The sequence below is a fragment of the Trachurus trachurus genome (assembly GCF_905171665.1).
Source record: "Trachurus trachurus genome assembly, chromosome: 1".
Lineage (NCBI taxonomy): Eukaryota > Metazoa > Chordata > Actinopteri > Carangiformes > Carangidae > Trachurus > Trachurus trachurus.
Genome location: NC_139891.1, coordinates 28,548,032 through 28,567,968, shown reverse-complemented (window position 1 = coordinate 28,567,968; position 19,937 = coordinate 28,548,032). Strand labels below are relative to the sequence as shown.

Below are 19,937 nucleotides of genomic sequence, written 5' to 3'. Positions count from 1 at the left end.
GCAAACCACACAAGCACAGCGTCCACGGTTCGATACCCAGCTGGAGGTCACACCCCCGCACACCCTCTCGCTCTCTCTGTCTGCCCTGGTTTTTCCTGGCGCTCTCCCCTCCTCTCCATCATTTGCTGTATAATAAAAACAAAATGCCAAAACAGATAACCTTGAAAAAAAAAGAGAGAGAAAGTACCAAATGGTAATTTTAGAGGAATTTATTCAGACCAACCCACACACAGGATTAAAAAACTAACACTTAGACTGTAAAATGAATGTGTTTTTCTTTTATTCACATAACCGCCACTGCCTCAGATGAGTGACAAGGTAACAGGTGACTCAGATATTTATCGATGTTGTGGTAATTTCTTGCAAAGCAGCTGCAATTTTTCAAAGGAAAAACATATGATTTGTATCTATGATATTCAAAATAAGTCCACTGTCGTCATAATTATTTGTTCAGTTCTCTTCATTTTGTCATTTAAGGGAGCAATGAGACACCAGACAGCAGTAGACAAGAAAAAGACGCAGCACAGCCTGTTGCTCTTACTGGGAAATTATATTGATTTCTTTTTCTCTTCCAATTTTGAAGCAGTAAATGTGAATTTTGACACAAGTCAAGTCTGTATTTTTCTGTGAAATGTTTCACTTTTTTGTCTGAGATGAAGCAGGAGAGAAACAATACCTGTAGCATAACTAAAATCAGACACTGATAGAAACTCGCTCCACATTTTTGATATATCCAAGGACACGGATAAGAAAAGGGAACAAAAGAAAAAAAGAAATAATAGTAATAATACCAGAAGCCACTGATCCTGTATTCAAATGGATTTCTCCAGCACAGTCTCTGGATTGACTCAGACTAGTTGTAGCCACAACCTTTTGTACGCGGCCCCCAGAGAGAGGACACAAAAAGGCAGAATGAAAAAAGTCAACAAAGCCTCAGCCTTGGCAAAGACCAAACACACACAGCACATTTACTGCAGCTCCACAGAACCACACAAACGGTTTCTTCTGCTCCACACTGTTTGTATTAACTCAGTGGGATAGTGTTTGTCAAACTCCCACTAGGAGAAAAAAAAACAAAAAACACATGCTCCACATTCAAATATCAGTGGCTTCTGTGTGTCATTTTCATGACAACCATGTCCCTGTTAAGGGAAAAAAAAAAAAAACATGTCTGAAGGACTCACTGATGAAATATTCAGCGTACAAATAGGTTTTCTGAGCCTTTTGAAAGCAAGATGGAAGTACTTCATCAAACCAAGTGCTCATCCTCCTCCAGCACCGGCGGCACCGTTCATACATGTCAGAGCTGCTGAGGAATCGTGGGAAATTGTCAACACTTTGTAAATATCTTATGAGACAGAAAAAGAAGGAGAAGAAGAAAAAAAATCAGTTACACGCAATTAAATTCAAAACTAATCCTGGATTTAGGTTTTTTTTAAAAAGCTGCCAAGTTGTCTTCAGACGGTGGTTTGTCTGCTGAAGAGGTCGAGGGTCACGGCAGAGAGGAACGCTGGGATGCTCTTCTGGTGATGCAGATGCAGCGCCACCATCTCTCCGAGGGTTTTGGAGAACTCGGTCTCCATCAGCTGCATGCTTCCATTGGAACCCTACACAAACACACACAGATACAAACACAAACATAAACACACAGTCATCAAATAAGAATACACAATATCAAACAAAAAGACCTGGGTTTTCCACTACATCCATCTCCAGAGAGAAACTTTCAAAGTGAGGCAAGATCACATAAAGTTGTTATTGTCTACTGGGGATTGTCAAGTGTGTACGTGTGTGTGTGTGTGTGTGTGTGTGTGTGTGTGTGTGTGTGTGTGTGTGCGTGTGTGTGTGTGTGCATTCACAGCAGGGTGAAGGTGTCTAAATCTGTGTGGATTAATTAAAAGGAATGAGGAGCAGCTTGGGGCGATGGAGTGAAGGAGAAAGGGATGAGGGAAACGAGGGATAAAGTAATTAAAGCATTGCAGGGAGGGAGGAAGGTAGCGGTGGAGCAGAGTCCCATGACACGCTGGGAAGATATTGAGACGTCTGAGAGACATCGTGTGTCCATGTGAGGAGGAAACACACAGATCTCTATTTGACAAGTACCATGAGAAGGATCTTGGGGATAAAAAATAAAGGAAGAAAGAGGAGAATATAAGAAAGAATGAATGGAAATGACTCAATAGTGCACGACTACATTATTACCACATGAACACTTTATTACCGAAGGTCAGTAAATGTTCACCCACAGTGTGATTAGCTGCTAAATTATATTTCATGAAATATGATTAAATCTGATTCTGCTCTGCGCTTTTATTTTGAAAATCTACTTTAGCGATAAGAAACTGAGAAAAAAAAAATCCAGGTGTTGGTACGCTACTAAGTTTATTTCCTGATGCAGATTTGAAAAAGTAAATCCCACTTGATAAACCAATTAGTGTGCTCCCTGACACACAACAGGCCGAGGTGAACTCAGCTGTTCGTTTCTGTGCGAAACGCCACAAATCTGCGATGGATGAGAAGGCGAGGGTAACTGAACTAATGACATTTGCTAGCTGACTGCACAATGCTAAACCGAGGCTAAACGCAGAGTGGAGGGGTAGCTCCAGAGACAAAGGCACAATGACTTTGCTGTTTCAGAGGGTTTTTCTGTTTCCCTCAGGAATGTGAATATGAGCTGCACAGGAACGTGGACGGACGGAGCTGAATGATTATTGAACAATTTCACCTGACTTATCTGTAGAATCTGGAAACGACTGAACACTTGGGTTCTTGGGTTATTTTTCTATCTTTATTTCTATTTATGTAATTGTATTAATTGTATGTGTTGCATGAACAGTATGGGATGCTCCAACATTATCTTGTTGCTGTTTTTTAACAATGACTATACAACTCTTCACTTGACTTGGATTTGATTTATTCTGCTTAAAGGGATACTTCACCCAAAATCGATAATTCACCTATAATCATCAGTTCCGGGGGGGTCCGGCTGGCAACAGAGTTTCATATAATGGCGGCGGATAGTGCTCACTTTTGAATCATCCAAAACACACACTATGAAACATCCATATACCTCCATACTGCTCGTCTGTACTGAAGCCGCCACATGAAAATGTTGTTCAGAAAAAATTAATTTGATCTCTGTTTTTATCCTTGTTGTAGCAGTAGCTCCCAGTGGCTGCACGAGATTTGCTGCGAGATGTTCTTCCGTGTTTACATCATACATCCAATGGCTGGACACTTGGGTCAGTACGGACGAGCAGTATGGAGGTATCTGGATGTTTCATAGTGTGTGTTTTGGACGATTCAAAAGTGAACTCTATCCGCCGCCATTATATGAAAATCCGTTGCCAGCCGGACCCCCCCTGGAACTCCAAAAGCATTTTGATGACTCTGAAAGTTCTCCAAACCCTTCCTTTGCATGACAGTGAGCAGAAAATTGGTGAATTGTCGATTTTGGGTGAAGTATCCCTTTAAATGGAGCCAAATCGTACTGTACTGTCACTGTGTTAAACTATGAGCTGATTACAGTCACAGCCTTTTGTCTCCAATGCGACGGGTCTTTGTTTATCTTTTGTTTTGTTGGCTTTTTCAAGTACTTCACTGCACTCTGGACTGAAAAATAAATCTGTGATGAAGCCTTTTATTTCATTCCCGCCCCCAGAGAACGATAACATCACATTCACTCTGATGCAGGCAAAGTCACCACTATCAAGATATAAATATATATATAAAAAAAAAACTTAAGGAGGTGGGTGAGTTTGTCTGAGTCAGGTGACAGTGACACTGTTGTTTTTTGTGTGTTTTGTTGCTTTTGATAGTTTACAGTAAAGAGCTGGGGGGAGGGGAAGGGGGAGAAGAGGAGGATGATATGCAACAAAAGGTCTCCAGATGGATTTGTTGCGGTTATGTGCTAAGCATCTTAAAGCCCTCGGCCACCGTGACACTCCACTGTAGCTGCTGTTTCCCAGATTAAATGTGTATTTCTGTCTTTAATTGGGTCATTATCAAAAAGTTGCCATACATCATTGTTAAAAGAGAAAGTTGCATCCTCTGTTTTTAATGTATGAATAGATGGTGAGGTGGTTTAAAGAAAAAAAAAATCTCTCAGGATAAAACAAATAGTTTTTTTTTTTCCCTGCAGGGAGGTGATTAAGAGTCAAGTCCCAGAATTCAAAGCATCTCCTAATCAGTCTCCTCAGTTTGAGTAAGAATAATGTGACTTTCTATATCCATCTCTTACTTCAGTATCATTTAATGAACCAGCTCTGAGTGGAGCCACATCATCTGTGATCTAATAAATATGAGCCAAAGTGGGAATTACATTAAATAAAGGATTTAATCCTCTGAAGGAACTGAACACTAACAACATTTTTCTTTACAATTTAACGCACATGAAGAAAGTGAATCTGAACAACTCACTGCTGCACACAGCACTGAGGCCAGATCCTGGACACAACCGTCCTACAGTTTATACTGAAACATATGACTGTCAAATAAGTATAACACAATTTCCTTCTGAAAAATCAGAAACTGAACAGCTTTTACATCTTTTTGCCTTGGAAATAAGAAACTATAGTGCTGGTTCCCATATGAGCTGCCAGAAGGAGGAGATCAAATAAATTGCATCCCCTCTGGGAGCGATAACCACAGGAGATAACGCATCTTCAGTTCTTAATAAAAATGTACCACATGTCATGCGTGACTTCGAGTGAAGCTTTAAGCCAATTAGGGGCCAAGTTCTGTCATCACAGAGGTGGTTCCTGGTCTCTGCTACGGCTGCAGCCCCGCTCAGAAACCTGCAGCCGCCTCGCTCCCATAGGCTTTTACTGTCATGGGACTTGGTGACGTCATATATACAGTATATATTATGTATATACAGTATATAGTATATAGAGAGAGTGGCACAACATTGGGCATGCATCATTGCAACAGTGAGCAGTGTGCAGAATAAACCTGTTTCCTGTTTGCAGCCTGTGACTCAGCTCATCAGGTGCTATAGCAGGGTTCCTACACATTTAAAGTTTCAAAAAAAAAAAAAAAAAAAAAATCCAGACCCTAATTATCAGACTTCTCGATAAAAAAATTCAAATAATTTGTGACATTGAGTAATTAGATTTGTATCATGTAAATGCAATTCATTTTATTTTATTTTATTCATTGATTTTCATTATTCTGAATTTGTATGCCATTATGTCACCAAATTATTTCCAGGATGTAGCTAGGTACAATAGCACATACAAAATAATGAACCCAAATAACTTCAGATAAGACCAAACCCAGATAAGTATTAAAGCAGAAGTGAGCAGAATAATTGTGTTAATATAAGTCTTAAATAGTTATATCTTCCGACGGCAATCACTTCTATAGAGTGTTTGGTCTGAAACACGGGTCTGTCAGTCACTCTGCTCTGCTGTAAGCCGAGGAGAAAACGTTCCTTGTATCCTACAACCTTTATCCAATGAGGAGAGAGAACGGCATAAAGGGGCGGTCCTCTCTGTGTGTGCAGCCAAGGGATGCATGTGAATGTGGTGACGTAGGGACGAGGGCGGGGACTGCTAACTCCATCGGCTGACAAGAAGTTAGCCAAAACGACCAGATCGCTTACTTCTGCTTTAAGATAAATATATTTCCATACAATAGTTTCAGTATTCATACATTTCCAGACCTGGAAATGTATAAAATCAAATTCCATACTTTTCAATACTTTTCAAAGTTGCGTAGGAAGTGGAACCCAGGGTTGTAGGAAGTGGATTTTCCTCTGTTTATGAATCATTGTAACAGTGATATTGCAAAAAATCCACACCCTGGCAGATTGTTACACCAACCAGCGACAGTGTGACAACAACAACACCAACACACACCACTCTGCTGCCCGGCCTCATATTGATCGTGTGGGAGCCGTGGATATCTGTGTACACGACTTAAATGGCCCAACAGGGACACATTCAGCTTGCGGACAGGTGTCAGTAAAAACCATTTATATTAGAAACATCTCACAACAAACATCGGTTCTGCTCCTGTGGTCTCGACTTCTTTCAAAATCCATCTTTCCTGCACCGGTCGCTGAAGGGGGAGAGAGGGAAGAGAGGAGAGGCAATCCAGAGGTTCTAATCACACCATCTTTCTTGTGACAACTTCCCATCTAACTGCCTCGCTCCGTGGCTTTGTTTCTCTGCCGCTCCCTGGTGTTTCCTTCCCCTGTGCAGCTGTCTGAAAGATATGCCATATCCTCGGGCTGCTGTTCTCTTCACACACACACACACACACATACACACACACAAACACGAGTGTGCACACGGCTCTAGAAGCTGCTGGGCCTCTGTGGGAACATGCAACACACACATCAAAGGAAAAAAAAGAAAAAAACACTGCGACCAGTTACCATGGAGATCTCTGTGTCTGAAACACCTTCTGTCAAAGTTTGTCGTCAGAGCAGGCGCTGTGTGTGCTGGAGTGGGCGCAAACGTGTCTGTGTGTGTGCGACACAGGGTGGACAAGTTGATGAAAGTCTAAGATAACAGCCTCATTGGCTAAAAAGAAAAACACACACACACACACACACACACACACACACACACACACACACACACACACACACACACACACACACACACACACACACACACACACACACACACACACACACACACACACACACACACACACACACACACACACACACACACACACACACACACACACACACACGCGCCCTCATTTCAAGTGGTCAAACGGACTTGTAGACACACACAGGTGGCTGAGCAAAGGTCACACCAATTTACACAGATTACAAAAGGTTATGGACACAAAAAGTGAAGTAGCGGTGCTCTGGCTGTGTGACAGAACATGGAGACACAATGAAGGCGGGAGATTAATTCAAACTCTCATTTGGACCAGCCGAGCTCCACAACACTCGATTAAAGGGATAGTTCAACATTTTGGCAAACTGGCCCATTGTCATAATCCCTATAGTCTCAGGAGTAGGTTTGTTGCACCGATCTTTAGAACGGCGGAGCAGAGCTGTGAGCTGCTCAGAGCTACGCTACGGAGGCTCATGGGATTTCTTGGTTTCATCAAACTCATCAAATACACAATCCAACAACTCCAAAACGCTCTGGTGGACAAGTTGTGACCTGCACAATCACCACGTTATGAGATAATAACGGGACGTTACCAGACAGAGTTGTTTTCGAGGCAAATGCAGAGACTGCATGTTGAACGCACATCAGCGGTTTTGCATAAATTTACCTCTGAAACAACTCTGTCTCGTAACGTTCTGTTATTATCTCATAGCGTGGTGAATGTGCAGGTCACAACTTTTGGGGTTGTTGGATTGTGTATTTGATGAGTTTGATGAGGGAAACCAATAAATCCCATGAGCCTCCGTAGCGTAGCTCTGAGCAGCTCACGGCTCTGCTCCGCCGTTCTAAAAATAGCTTGCACCATCAATTAAAGGTAATGAACGTACTGCTATGACTATAGGGATTATGGCAATGAGCCAATTTGACTAAATGTTGAACTATCCCTTCAAACCTTTTACAAAATCTTTAATATTAGTAAATTAGTAAATTAACATTCAAATTAGGAGGAAGTTCTTTAAAATTATGTATAAGTGTTTAATTAGTAATTCTTATGATATTGGTGCATCAGAGCTGGTGTATTAAACTATAGCTGCAGGGCGGACAATATATTTCATTTATAGAGGAGTCTACAATCATACTAATGGCTCTGTGAGGCGCAGTGGAGCCTTGAGCTGCGAGCTAACATACATTGACAACGCCATGACACTATCACTGTGACCGAGACACTAACATCTGCTAATTAGCGCTAAACACAGAATACAGCCGAGGCTGTCGTCTGTCATCACTTTATGGTCGTAAACTGGTCAAATTAAAAATTCTACGACACCAGAGGAGAAGTCAGGGGATCAGCGAACATATCAGGATCCATCCTCCACAAACCACTGATACCTGTTAACCAAATCACCCTGCAATCTGTCCAACAGTCGCTTAGGCGTTTCAGTCGAGGTGAGAGCGCTGCCTTTCCCTTGAGAGATTGCTACCAGCTATGAAGCAGATTTAGTCGTACGTGGGGAAGAAAAAAAAAAAAAGTCAGGGAAATGATGAAATGGGGAAATCACAGTGTTGTGACAAACACTTGAACCAAGGCCGGTCTTCCTCGGATTGAAAAGAGACGAGTGCAGCGGTAGAAGAACGACCGGTGACGGCATTAACGGAGCAATTATCTGATGACAGCTGTGTCGCAAAACGTCTCAAGCAGTGAAAGGTTTGGGTTCGGCCTCTCGGACACTGCTGGTGTTTTCGTCCAAACTCAGCAGCACCGAGCGCCTCTCTGGGTCTTTGTGTGCCAATAACTCTTTTCTTTAAAATGTACTATTTCCTTCGGTCTAGAGGCGCTGCCAGGGAAATAGCAGATCTGAATGTTTGCAAAGGCTCTTTTGAAATCATGTACAGTTTTCTCTATAGGTGATTTCTCCCCCCTTATAATGTCAAGCACTTGAATGTGACAGTAACGCAAACTCAAACTCATGTAGCTCTGAAGGGAAAGTTCAGGTCTGATGCTGAGTTCAGGGTTGAAGTGAACATTTTAACAGATAGAGGTGGTTTGTGGTCAAGTGGATTCCCATGATGCGCAAAGCTGGCAGAACAGTGATTGGAAACGACAGAGAGCGAGGAAACGAACGCGCTGGATGAACCGAAAGTAACCGTTTAGATCCCCAGTCAGTTTATCCAAAATTGCCTTTTTTGAAATTTGCTCTGATGTTTTCGGAGATGTGAACCAGCGGGTCATCTCAGAGGTGAGCAGCCGGTCTCCTGAGATGGACGGCTGGTCAAACTCCATCGCTATCCCGGAGAGAAAGCGAGCCGAGGAAATGACTTACTTAATTACTGTAACCAAGCATTGTCCGACACCACTCCCCCTTATCTAAATAGGAACTACACAAGTTGGTTGCTATTTTGGTCGCTTTTTTCCACTACAGAGCTCCCCTTACATTTTCGGACTGCATATTTTCAATGTCGTAAAAACTCACTGCTAACCCTCCTCCCTCCCTCCCCTCCCGGGCCATGTGCATTTGTTTTCAACAAAGCAATCTGTGGAATGATGTCTACAGAGTTGGATAACAGTAACAAGAGATCACGGATTACCAGGCGTGTTTGTGTTGTGGCGCCGTAAAGCAGTTCATTTTTCTCACGAGACACTGGGTAGGAGGCGCTGATCTCGCAAGTTTGGTTTTCAGCTAAGAGATGCTACGTGGAAGTCAGAGAGCCTCCATTCTACCCGTATCAAGTCATTTAACCATCACAATTACTCCGAAGCTGATTGATTAAAGGGATAGTAGCATTTTTTTTAAAGTGGGGTTGTATGATCTACAAATAGCCCTTAAGTACTTTAATTGCAGTAGAAGACTCTCTGCACTCCTCCTGTTAGCAATGCCAGCCCATAGCCCTGCCCAGAGATTTACAACATACAGTGTTGTGAACAGACCTAAAGAAACAGCCTATTTTCGCTGCCTAAAAGAGGTTTTACCTGAAAAAAAAAACACAGTTCCATTGTTCGCTATAATATAATTTTTTTCCGCCCCCCAAAGTGCAGGAAAAACACAGTTTTTATTTGGACCGAACCAACTGCTGATTGTATTATAGCGAACAATGGAACTGTGTATTTTTTTCAGGTAAAACCTCTTTTAGGCTGCGAAAATAGGCCGTTTCTTTGGGTCTGTTCACAACACTGTATGTTGTAAATCTCTGGGCAGGGCTATGGGCTGGCGTTGTTAACGGGAGGAGTGCAGAGAGTCTTCTACTGCAATTAAAGTACTTAGGGGCTATTTGTAGATCATACAACCCCACTTTTAAAAAAAATGCTACTATCCCTTTAAGGTGCAAATCTTGCAAAGTTCCTCTTTAAGACAGAGGGTTTTAATCCATGTCTGTTGCTGTTTTTCAGGGAGTTTCCTTTACTTTACTACCGTCAGAACTGAACAGTTAGTACAACTGTAGACTGCACAAGACTACAGTAAGGCATAGTACTATGTGTAGCTTTTTCCTATTGGAAAATCACGTCATGAACGTTTCACCTGACTTCACCTGTAAACCATCTATTGGATTGTTTCAGTGTCTAAAACATGTTTCTCTTTCACCGTGTTCACTGCTGCCTCTTCTAACCGACGGTGCGTTAATCTGAATCTACTCTAGATAACACACCGACTCTGATTATCTCATGCAACCGTTCGGCAAATAACCTCAACTATCCCTTTAATGATGCTTCCAGTGAGAGGGAAATAAGCCCTGATGTGATATTGTCAGGATCACTGCATGTACACACACAGTTTGAACAAGAATAATCAACTACCTGCACCTTTTTTGCACTGAATAGAAATTTCCACAGTTTAGGTTTGTGTGTGTGTGTGTGATAACACATGTAATGACGTCATTTACCGCTTCACTGGATCCAGCTGGTTTTTACACCTCAGGTCAAAGTCGACAACAACAGATTATTAAAAGAACGTTTTTCCTACAAACTGTCAACATAATCACAATCTCTAAGAAAATACAGTTACACCAGATATATTTTTATCACAGGTGAACGTGTTCCAGTGTGTAACCTGTGTAAAAATAAAAAAAAAAAAAAAAGATTGTGTTTTGTAATGTTTATTTTCTCTTGGGATCATCTTTCTCAAGTCAGAATTGATCGTGCCGGTGCACTTCAGGCAAACCTGAGGTATTAAAAAGCTCTGCAACGAAGGCACTGATGAAATATTGAAAATAATTGATTGTCAGAAAGGCCTAAGCAGCTGACAGCGAAAGAACAAATAACAGCACAGATTTGGTTTGACTCCTGAATAAAAAGTGGCGGAGTGTGCTCATTCAGGTGCTGTTTCTGTAAATGTTGCTGCACTCATATGGACTAATCTCCCTAATGAAGTACTTGGGCTGTAATATTAAGTGATTCTGTTCATGTACAGTAAAACACATCGTACCGCTCTGAAGTACAGATGGAGTGGTTAAGTTCTGATTTAGTAACCCATTACCAGCTTGTGATTAAAGTGAAACATTGTGTATTATACACGCAGAGGTCCTCTGGAAGGGCCATAACAGGGGGAAAAGCTTTTATTGACGCTTGAAAGGGAGGAATATTTTAAAACAAAAGTAACCCAGTGGGCCGCACGCTGCAACACTTGTTAAATTTATTCTCACGTTCTGTGCATAGAAAAAAAAATCAAACAGCATTAATGAAAGGTCAGGGGAGGTTTTTTTGAAATCAGCTTTATTCAAATACTGACCTTATCAATGGTTATTTGCATATTCACTCTTCCCTAAAAAGTGTTTTAAACAATATCTGACCTTTATCAAAAACAACAACCTTCTGTTTACAATTGGAAACAACAGGACTTCCCTCATTCAGCAGCTGCTGGGTGTGGTTCAGGTAATGACAGGGTGACACCTACTTAAACTGACAGAGATGGAAGAAAACCGCCGTACGTTTCCAAAATCAAAAGGTAAAGAATCCAACAAGATAAACCAGCACACAAGATTTAAGAAGCACCGACCTCAACAATGGAGAGAAGGAGTGCTATACCATTCATCCCCACTTTTCATTTGTCTATCCAATTAAAGGAAATCAATACTTGCTGGCTTGAGATGCAGGGCGGGGCTTTATAGTGACCTCATCCAACCGAGGAGCGGCGTGCTGCCAGAATGACAATCATGCTCCTCTCCTGATGCAGACAGAGTCGGTGGAGGAGTAAAAGGTGCGCGCTGAACCGAAACACATGAAAGACTAGGAGGTGGAAACAAATGAGCGCGGCCTCCATCTTCCTGCCAACGCAAACAGAGGAGGCGACTCTTCAACGTGTTGCTTTAACCCTGACCTTCAAATGAGTTCTGCCTCCACATTTGCCATTTGGTGTTTTTGTTTTTTTTCAGTCCAGCAAAGCATCAATACTGGTCGGCTCAGGGAGACGGGGCTGCTGGTGGTGAGGACTGCATTTTTCAAATGGTCCGGAAAAGAAATATAAAACTTGTATAATTTAAAGGGATAGTTCAACATTTTGGCAAATTGGCCCATTGCCATAATCCCTATAGTTTTAGGAGTAGGTTTGTTACAGTTAATTGTCGGTGCAAGCTATTTTTAGAACGGTGGAGCAGAGCCGCGAGCTGCTCAGAGCTACGCTACGGAGGCTAATGGGATTTCTTGGTTTTCCCTAATCAAACTCACCACGCTATGAGATACTAACGGAACAAGTTGTTTTCAAGGTGAATTCATGCAAAACCGCTGATGCACGTTCCTGTCTGGTAACGTTGGGTTATTATCTCATAGCGTGGTGAATGTGCAGGTCACAACTTTTCCACCAGAGCGTTTTGGAGTTGTTGGATTGTGTATTTGATGAGTTTGATGAGTGAAACCAAGAAATCTGATGAGCCTCCGTAGCGTAGCTCTGAGCAGCTTGCGGCTCTGCTCCGCCGTTCTAAAAATAGCTTGCACCGACAATTAAAGGTAACGAAGCTACTGCTAAGACTATAGGGATTATGGCAATGGGCCAAAATGTTGAACTATCCCTTTAATAATCGGTTAACATGCGTCGGTTATCGGTCAGAAAAAACAAAACAAAATGTGCATCCCTAGTCGCCACTGTATCATGATGTGTATTATATCACCAGATTCTTGCCAATACACATCCCTATTCATCTCTGGTCAATGAATCCCATGAAAAGACCAAAACCAACAATGAGCTGATCCTGATGAAAAGTGTTTCCTGTGCTGCGAAAGCTTGCAACAGCTCATTGCCTTGTGCCACAGAGCTCCACTGTCAGCTCCACTGTCAGCTATTAAAGATGCATCATTGAGCCACACTGTGGTGACATGTTCCATCATTAGGACGAACACGTGCGCTCGAGTCAATCCTACACACATAAACACTGATCTGAACACAGTTTCTGACAAATGTTTTCAGTTTCTTCTCACTCCTCAGTCTTCCAAGACTCGTAAGTGAGACGCTTTTAAAAAAAAACCACCCTCACTGTCCTTTACAGACGTGTCATGCTGCTTCGCACAGGTCTCTATGACTCTACTGCTCAGACAGAGGCCTCAGACTGCATGTGTGGACGTGACAGATGGCTCTATATTGAGGTGGCGACTCTCAGTTCACAGATCAGTTGACCTCTGTCTCCGTTCTCTACCGCTAATGAGGAGCCTTTTCTTCTCTGTCTCATCCTCTGTCTTGCTCGCTCCTTCCTGTGCTGCACAGTTCTGTGTCCAGCAAAGAGACAGAGGCGCATTGAAATAAAAAAAAAAAGAAAAAGAAAAAACCTATTAAATTCTCATTTACACCTTTGCCTCTTTTCAGGTTGCACCTTTGCCCACCTCTTGCTCCTGCCAAACCATGCGCATATTCAGTATTCGCACTCACACACATCGCCATTCATCATCAAAAACAAACAATAAACAATAAACAATAAACAATTCCACTGGATGGCATAGCTCCTGATTGGTGGGGGCCAAAAAAAAAAAAAAAAGCACAGGCAAATTAATTGAATAATCAGAAATATGCAGATGAATAGCTTTCAATTTAAATGCAGATTTTGGCATTTTTCTGCAGTCGGGAGGAGGATGTCAGTGAGCAGAGAGAGGGAGAGAAGGGAGAGTGTCTAGAAAAAATAATTAAATCAGCAGCTATTCTATCCATATTTATATTCTAATCACCTTTTTGTTTACTGTTTTTTAAAGCGTTGCTCATGTCTCTAAGTAATAAATGCCTAATGACTACATATAGCTGACAGAGGACCATTTTGTCAGCGGCACTAATAGATACCTTCACTGAACGGCTGTGATCAGCCTGATTCTCACTGGCATAAATACATAAAACATTGAATTAGTTACAGCTGTCAGAAGGAAAAACACCTACAAACTTGAGATGTGTTTGTTGTTCGCAGCGTTTCCTGGGCAGTTTCTGGAGGAAAACTGGAGGAAACTCAGTATTTGTGGATTTGTAATTGAATGGGTCTAGTAACAGTGATGGTGGCTTAACGAAATCAAATGGCTTGTGTCGGAGAAGATATCTCCAAATATGCAGTTCTGATCCGTCACCTTTGATGTGTGTGATTAAATGATCATTAAACGGAAATGTACAGTTTTTTCCCAGCTTCAATCCTGTATCCACATGTTAATTGTTCATTTATCTGTTGATATTTATCAGATTAATGTCAGAAAGTTACTATCTGACTTTTTTTTTTTTTTTTACAACCAATTTGATGTATTGTCTCTTCCTGTGAAAGGATTTGAGACATTTGATGACTCATCCTGCACTCCAGGGCATTAATGATTTTGCACCCAATTAAAATAGTTTCTGTGGAGCATCAGCTTCATCATGGGGATGAACCTGCATCTCTCCATCGCTACTATAACTGCTACCTTTAGCCCTATAGGCTCAAACATACAGTACTGTGCTAAGCTGCTTCAACTCACGTACCTCCAAAGAACCAGTTTGCTTTTCCACTGGCAAAGGGCCATGTCAGAACCCACACTCCCCATGAAGGTGCTGCTCCTTTCTTTGCAAGCCCACTACAGAGTTCTCAAATTAAGGGTCTGACCCACAGATGCTGAAGCCCAGATCTGACACGGCCTGTTTCACCAGCATTAATTGACCCTTCGCGTAAGCCCCGCCCCCTTGGTTACTGTTGCTACGGCGGGCAAGCTTTCACTCCCAGCCATGCTCCTGGCAGTATTTGGTATCGATTTCAAAGGAAATATCAGCAAATTTCTGGATAAACTGTTCTGAGATAATAGAGAGAAGAAGTCACAAAGATCATTCATAGTTTTCAGTGACGTGTGACTCGCGCAGGAGGATAAAACATCTGTTCAACGACACGACTGGACAATGTACAGAGCAGCAGTAAGGACCGGTAATTTTACCGTCTATCAACCCACGAAGACTTACGTCATCTCACTGGTCATGAAACGTTGTCAAACTGCAAGTTTTTGGGCGATTGTGAACCACATACAGCTTTCGCTGCTGTTTTGTTTTCTCCCACCGCTGTATCAGTCAGTGAAAGCAGTCCCTGCCTGGAGGATCCCTCGCCTGAAAGCCCAGGTAAAAGCCCTAAAAGTACAGCTGTCATTTCGGAGGTGAACATATGGTTATCCCCATATTTACACTTGCTCAAGTCGAAAAAAAAGTCCGCTCGTATCTGAACATCTCTATATTGCTGCTGCCGCCGCCGCCGCCGCCGTAGTAGCAGCAGCAACAACAACATCCTTCTCTACAAACAAATGTTTTTCGTCCTAGTCTCAAAATGTGTCCACAAAAGCAAACGTAATGACTCACTGCGGAAAGCTTGACATGACATAATCATAGCAAATGGAAACTACATTTTAACAGCGAGACGTTTTGATTCTGATGAATGTTAGCCAACATAGCAGTTAAAGGGATAGTTCAACATTTTGGCAAATTGGCCCATTGCCATAATCCCTATTTTAGGAGTAGGTTTGTTACCTTTAATTTTCAGTGCAAGCTATTTTTAGAACAGCGGAGCAGAGCCACAAGCTGCTCAGAGCTACGCTACGGAGGCTCATGGGATTTCTTAGTTTCCCTCATCAAATACACAATCCAACAACTCCAAAACGCTCTGGTGGACAAGTTGTGACCTGCACATTCACCACGCTATGAGATAATAACAGAACGTTAGAGGACAGAGTTGTTTTTTGATCTTTTTGATATGAATTAGCCAAATATTAACAGATAAATGAACAATTAACATGTGGATACAACTGGAAAAATACATTTATCACTTAATGGGGTCTTTAAGTGTCAAGGATCCGAGTGTGTGTTGACCACTGAGTCCTGGACTCTTACAGAAAACGGTGCTCAACATATTATTCCAAGTGAGAGGGAGTTTATATGCAGGATGCATTTCAGATGGGACTCGGAGCAAAACAAACTGGGCCGGTAAACAAGATGTTGGAGCTGTTGGAATTTAAAAGAGCTGAACCACAGGTGAGTTTTTTTCCCAAATTAAATCTGAATTGGCAGCGATGCACAGTTCGCTCCCAGACACATTTACTGTTATAAATGTAGGTTTGGCCAAATATTTGTATCACTAGACTCAGGCAGGCCTGTTTCTACCTCACATACACACACTGTGAAGAACTGTTCAGACCTGGTTTGGCCATTTCTTCATTCATTTTGTGGATGTGACACTTTACCTCTCGGGAGCCGTATTAACATTTAGCTGAAAGGAGCTTTGAGTTGTTGGGTTGGACATGTTGAGGCTTCTCCTCTACTTTTGCTTCCTGGTTTATTTATAGTCTACGTGAACGTGAATGAAGCATTAACATCACAATGAACAATGATGCAGGTTAGACTGAAAGTTAATCATGTTTATAGTGAGAGCACAATTTCAAAGGAGTGCAATTTACAAATAGCAAGAGCCACGATTTTAATTATATCTTTACATTATTAATAATGTGTTAATAAGATTGCATTGGAGGGATCACACTAATTAGACAACAGCCAATTGTACCATTTTGTAGTATGGCCAGTGCCCAGAATTTAATCTAATATGCGACAACTGTTATGGGGACAGTTTTCATTATGGCTAACGAAGGTGAAGATCACAGATAAATTATTGTTTACAGCTTGTTAAATGTGGGATAAACTTGCTCCTATAGGAGACTAATCAAGCTTATATTTAATTAAATGTTTTGACAACTGAATGGTTTAAAAAAAACAAAAACATCCTGGAGTGATTTTCAGAATCAACACAAGGCGACTGCATCAGTTTATCTGATCTTATATCCTGTGTGAGCCAGAATTAATTAATTTTAGAGTAAACTATTTAAATCATTACTCTTTAACAATGCAATTACAACTTTTAAAAAATATTTTTATTAAAGAGTAATTGATGGATTTATGTAACCCACCTGTGCAGCAAACAGACAAACAACTCTGGACCAAAATTTCCACAACAAAACCAGTCAAAGTGTTGTTTTCTTTGGTGATGACAAGATAAAGTGGATATTTACAAGTCAAACACAAAGCCTCATAAAGGAGATGACCTTTTACAGTCTGTACAACAGCAGCACTGGGGATATTAACGGCATGAAACACTCCAGCTAATATGATACTGAAGTGCACTCGTAGCATTTCTCTTATCTGACCGTCTGGCGGGAAATGAAAAGAGAACTTCAAAATAAATGCCTCTAGTCAGTAAATAAATGAACTTCAGATCGCTTTTATCCCTATTTTATTTGAATGGTCCTATATCAATTATTAATATCCCTGAATATTTGTGTTGAATGTGCATGTTGTTATTGTTGTTGTTGCAGTTACTTTGTTCTATTTTGAAGAACTTCAGTTATTATCAAGTGAATAAAAAAAAGGTTATTTGGAGTTTAAAGTATACAGTATATGGCAGCTGGCTATATGAGCCACCTTAAGTAAAGGCAGTCTCATCAAATATTTATATTTTATAAGGACCTGCCACAGTTTGTGAGACTGTTGTGACTCGGCATGGTTACTGACTCGATCTAAGAGGAACAGACTCTAAAAAAGAGTCAGCGCACTGATTTGACTGTTTGTGTTAGTTGAAAAGATATTATCTCTGATTACACGACGTGAAGCCGCAGAAGTTGAGTCAACGGTGTATGTGGCTCCTTCTTTAGTCAGCCGGTCCCCACTGGGTGGCTAACACCAGCTAACACCGGCTAGGAGGCCGCCTGCAGTCAGGCTGATACCTTGTGAATACAAACAGTTCAGATGAATGAGTGAGCAGGCTTTTCAGTTGATCCTCCTGTCTGTGCTCAAAGTGATCATCCACATGGACGTGCTGCCCTTTCTTCAAGCATCTAAAACAGCAAAATGACAAAGACCTTGGAAGAGGTGCAGGTCCTTTTTTTTTTTAATCCTTGTTTGGCTGAAAAAATACATGTCATGTTTTAGTTGTTTTGCATTTGGCAATGAAAACAAATGGGTCCACAGATTTAAAATGGAAAATTTTGACATTGGAATTTCCTTTTGGGATTATTAACGTTCACTCTACTCTAAAATGTTTTACAATTGAGCCCATAATATGCACTTCACACTGTATTTGATTGAAGGTAACTAAAATGTTTATATGCCTTTGCCAAACAGACAAGTTGCAGGAACTATGGTCACATGAATGTTGAATAATGGCCAGAAGTGTTTTCACAGAACGCAATGGTGTCACAGTGAAGTTCACCTTTGACCTTATGGATATAAAATGTCACAAAATGACATTTGAGTTCAATTGTGTCCAAATTACTGTATAAATTTGTGAGGTCATAGCGACCCTTGGCCTTTGACCGCCAAATTCTGATGAGTTCAAGCTGAAGTCCAAGTGAACGTTTGTGCCAAATGTAATGTAACGGCCTCAGGGTGTGCATGACATATCACATTCACAAGAGCGTGAGGTCGCAGTAACCTTGACCTTAACCAAAATCAGTTCACATTGGAGACAAATTTATAGAAATTCCCATCAAAACATAACTTTTTCAAGGAGGACACAGACATGTAGACCACCCGAAAATCATAACCCAGCCAGGACTGACGCCAGCGTAGCATATGTACCCGGTATTAAAGGAGAACTATGCAAGTCATGATGCTTTTTTCCTCTACGGAGCTCCCCCTACAGCGTTGTCCGACACCACTCCCCCTTATCTAAAGGGGAACTATACAAGATGGTTGTCATTTCGCTGTTTTGGTCGCTCCCCTTAAAGTTTGGGAGTGCATTTTTTCACTGTCGTAAAAACGTACTGCTAACCCTCCTCCCTCCCCCTCAGGCCATGTGCATCTGTTTTCAATGAAGCCGGCAAGAAGGAAATCCATGGAGCGATGTCTATCGATGTGAGATCACGGATTCCCGGGGGTGTTTGTATAGTAGTGCTGTAAAGCAGTCCACGTTTCTCACGAGACGAGATCTGGGACACGGGGTCGGAGGCGCAGATCCTGCAAGGTTGGTTGCTATGGTGGAAGGCAGAGATCCTCCATTCTCCCCGTAACAAGTCATTTAACCATCACAATTACTCTGTAGCTATTTAATTAAGGTAAATAATCTTACATAGTTTCTCTTTAAGTTACCAGGATAATTTCCGAGGACAATTACACAACTTTGGTATTAACTGCACCATCAAGAATCAAAACTAATTCTGGACTTTGTGAATATTCAGTCAACCCCCCGCCCTCAAAAATACCCAACCCTGCCTGTCTTTTGCACTGTTTTTATCTATTTATTTATTTACTTATACTCTGATGTCCAGGTGAATAACTGCCAGTGTGTGTTTTTTAATTGCCCCTTGGGGATAAATGATGTTTTATTGAATTGAATAAAATATATTAAATAATCTGCCTACAAATATCTGTCAATCTAAATCTACGTAAATATTTGACCTTTTTTTTTTGTCTTTCTACAAATCCCAAGTACCAAACAACAAAAAAACCCTGGGCCTGACCGAGCTGAGTGAAACACAAAGTTATGATGACAACAGTAACGTGTGAGCCGCTGCGAGTCGGTGACAGGACCGGAGTGGCCTGCTCCTGCTCAGGAATATTCATGACCTCAGGTGGACTTGGCGTGTGCGGTTGTGATGTATCATGTTACCATGGAGACAGCAGACATATGTTCCCAACATCGACCGGAGGAGCCAGTGATGCCGACAAGTGCGCACACACACACACACACACATCCAGCCTGAGGGCGAGCAGGACAGGAAACCGTCAGGAGGAATCAGAGTCAACAGTCTCTTCTCTCTCTCTGGGATTTTAACTTCAAGATTTCTCTCTGAAGGTTTAAGTACATCGAGTTACATCCACCGAAACGCAGTTAATTTATTCACTCCCGTATTCCCATCTGCCTTTGTGTTTATTGTTTATTATTGCTTTGCTCATGTTTATCTTCATAGCT

General features: G+C 41.5%; 1 protein-coding gene across 1 annotated transcript in view; it reads right to left on the bottom strand.

Annotated features, from left to right (window-relative positions):
* Nucleotides 1–281: 281 nt before the first annotated feature.
* mad1l1 (mitotic arrest deficient 1 like 1) overlaps nt 282–19,937 on the bottom strand; it is a gene marked incomplete at its 5' end in the record, with an annotated part of 78,633 nt that continues 58,977 nt past the window's right edge. The window contains one exon of the mRNA XM_083974748.1: nt 282–1,607. Coding sequence (XP_083830874.1) covers nt 1,458–1,607 — 150 coding nt within the window. The 3' untranslated portion in view covers nt 282–1,457. The remainder of the gene's footprint in view (nt 1,608–19,937) is intronic.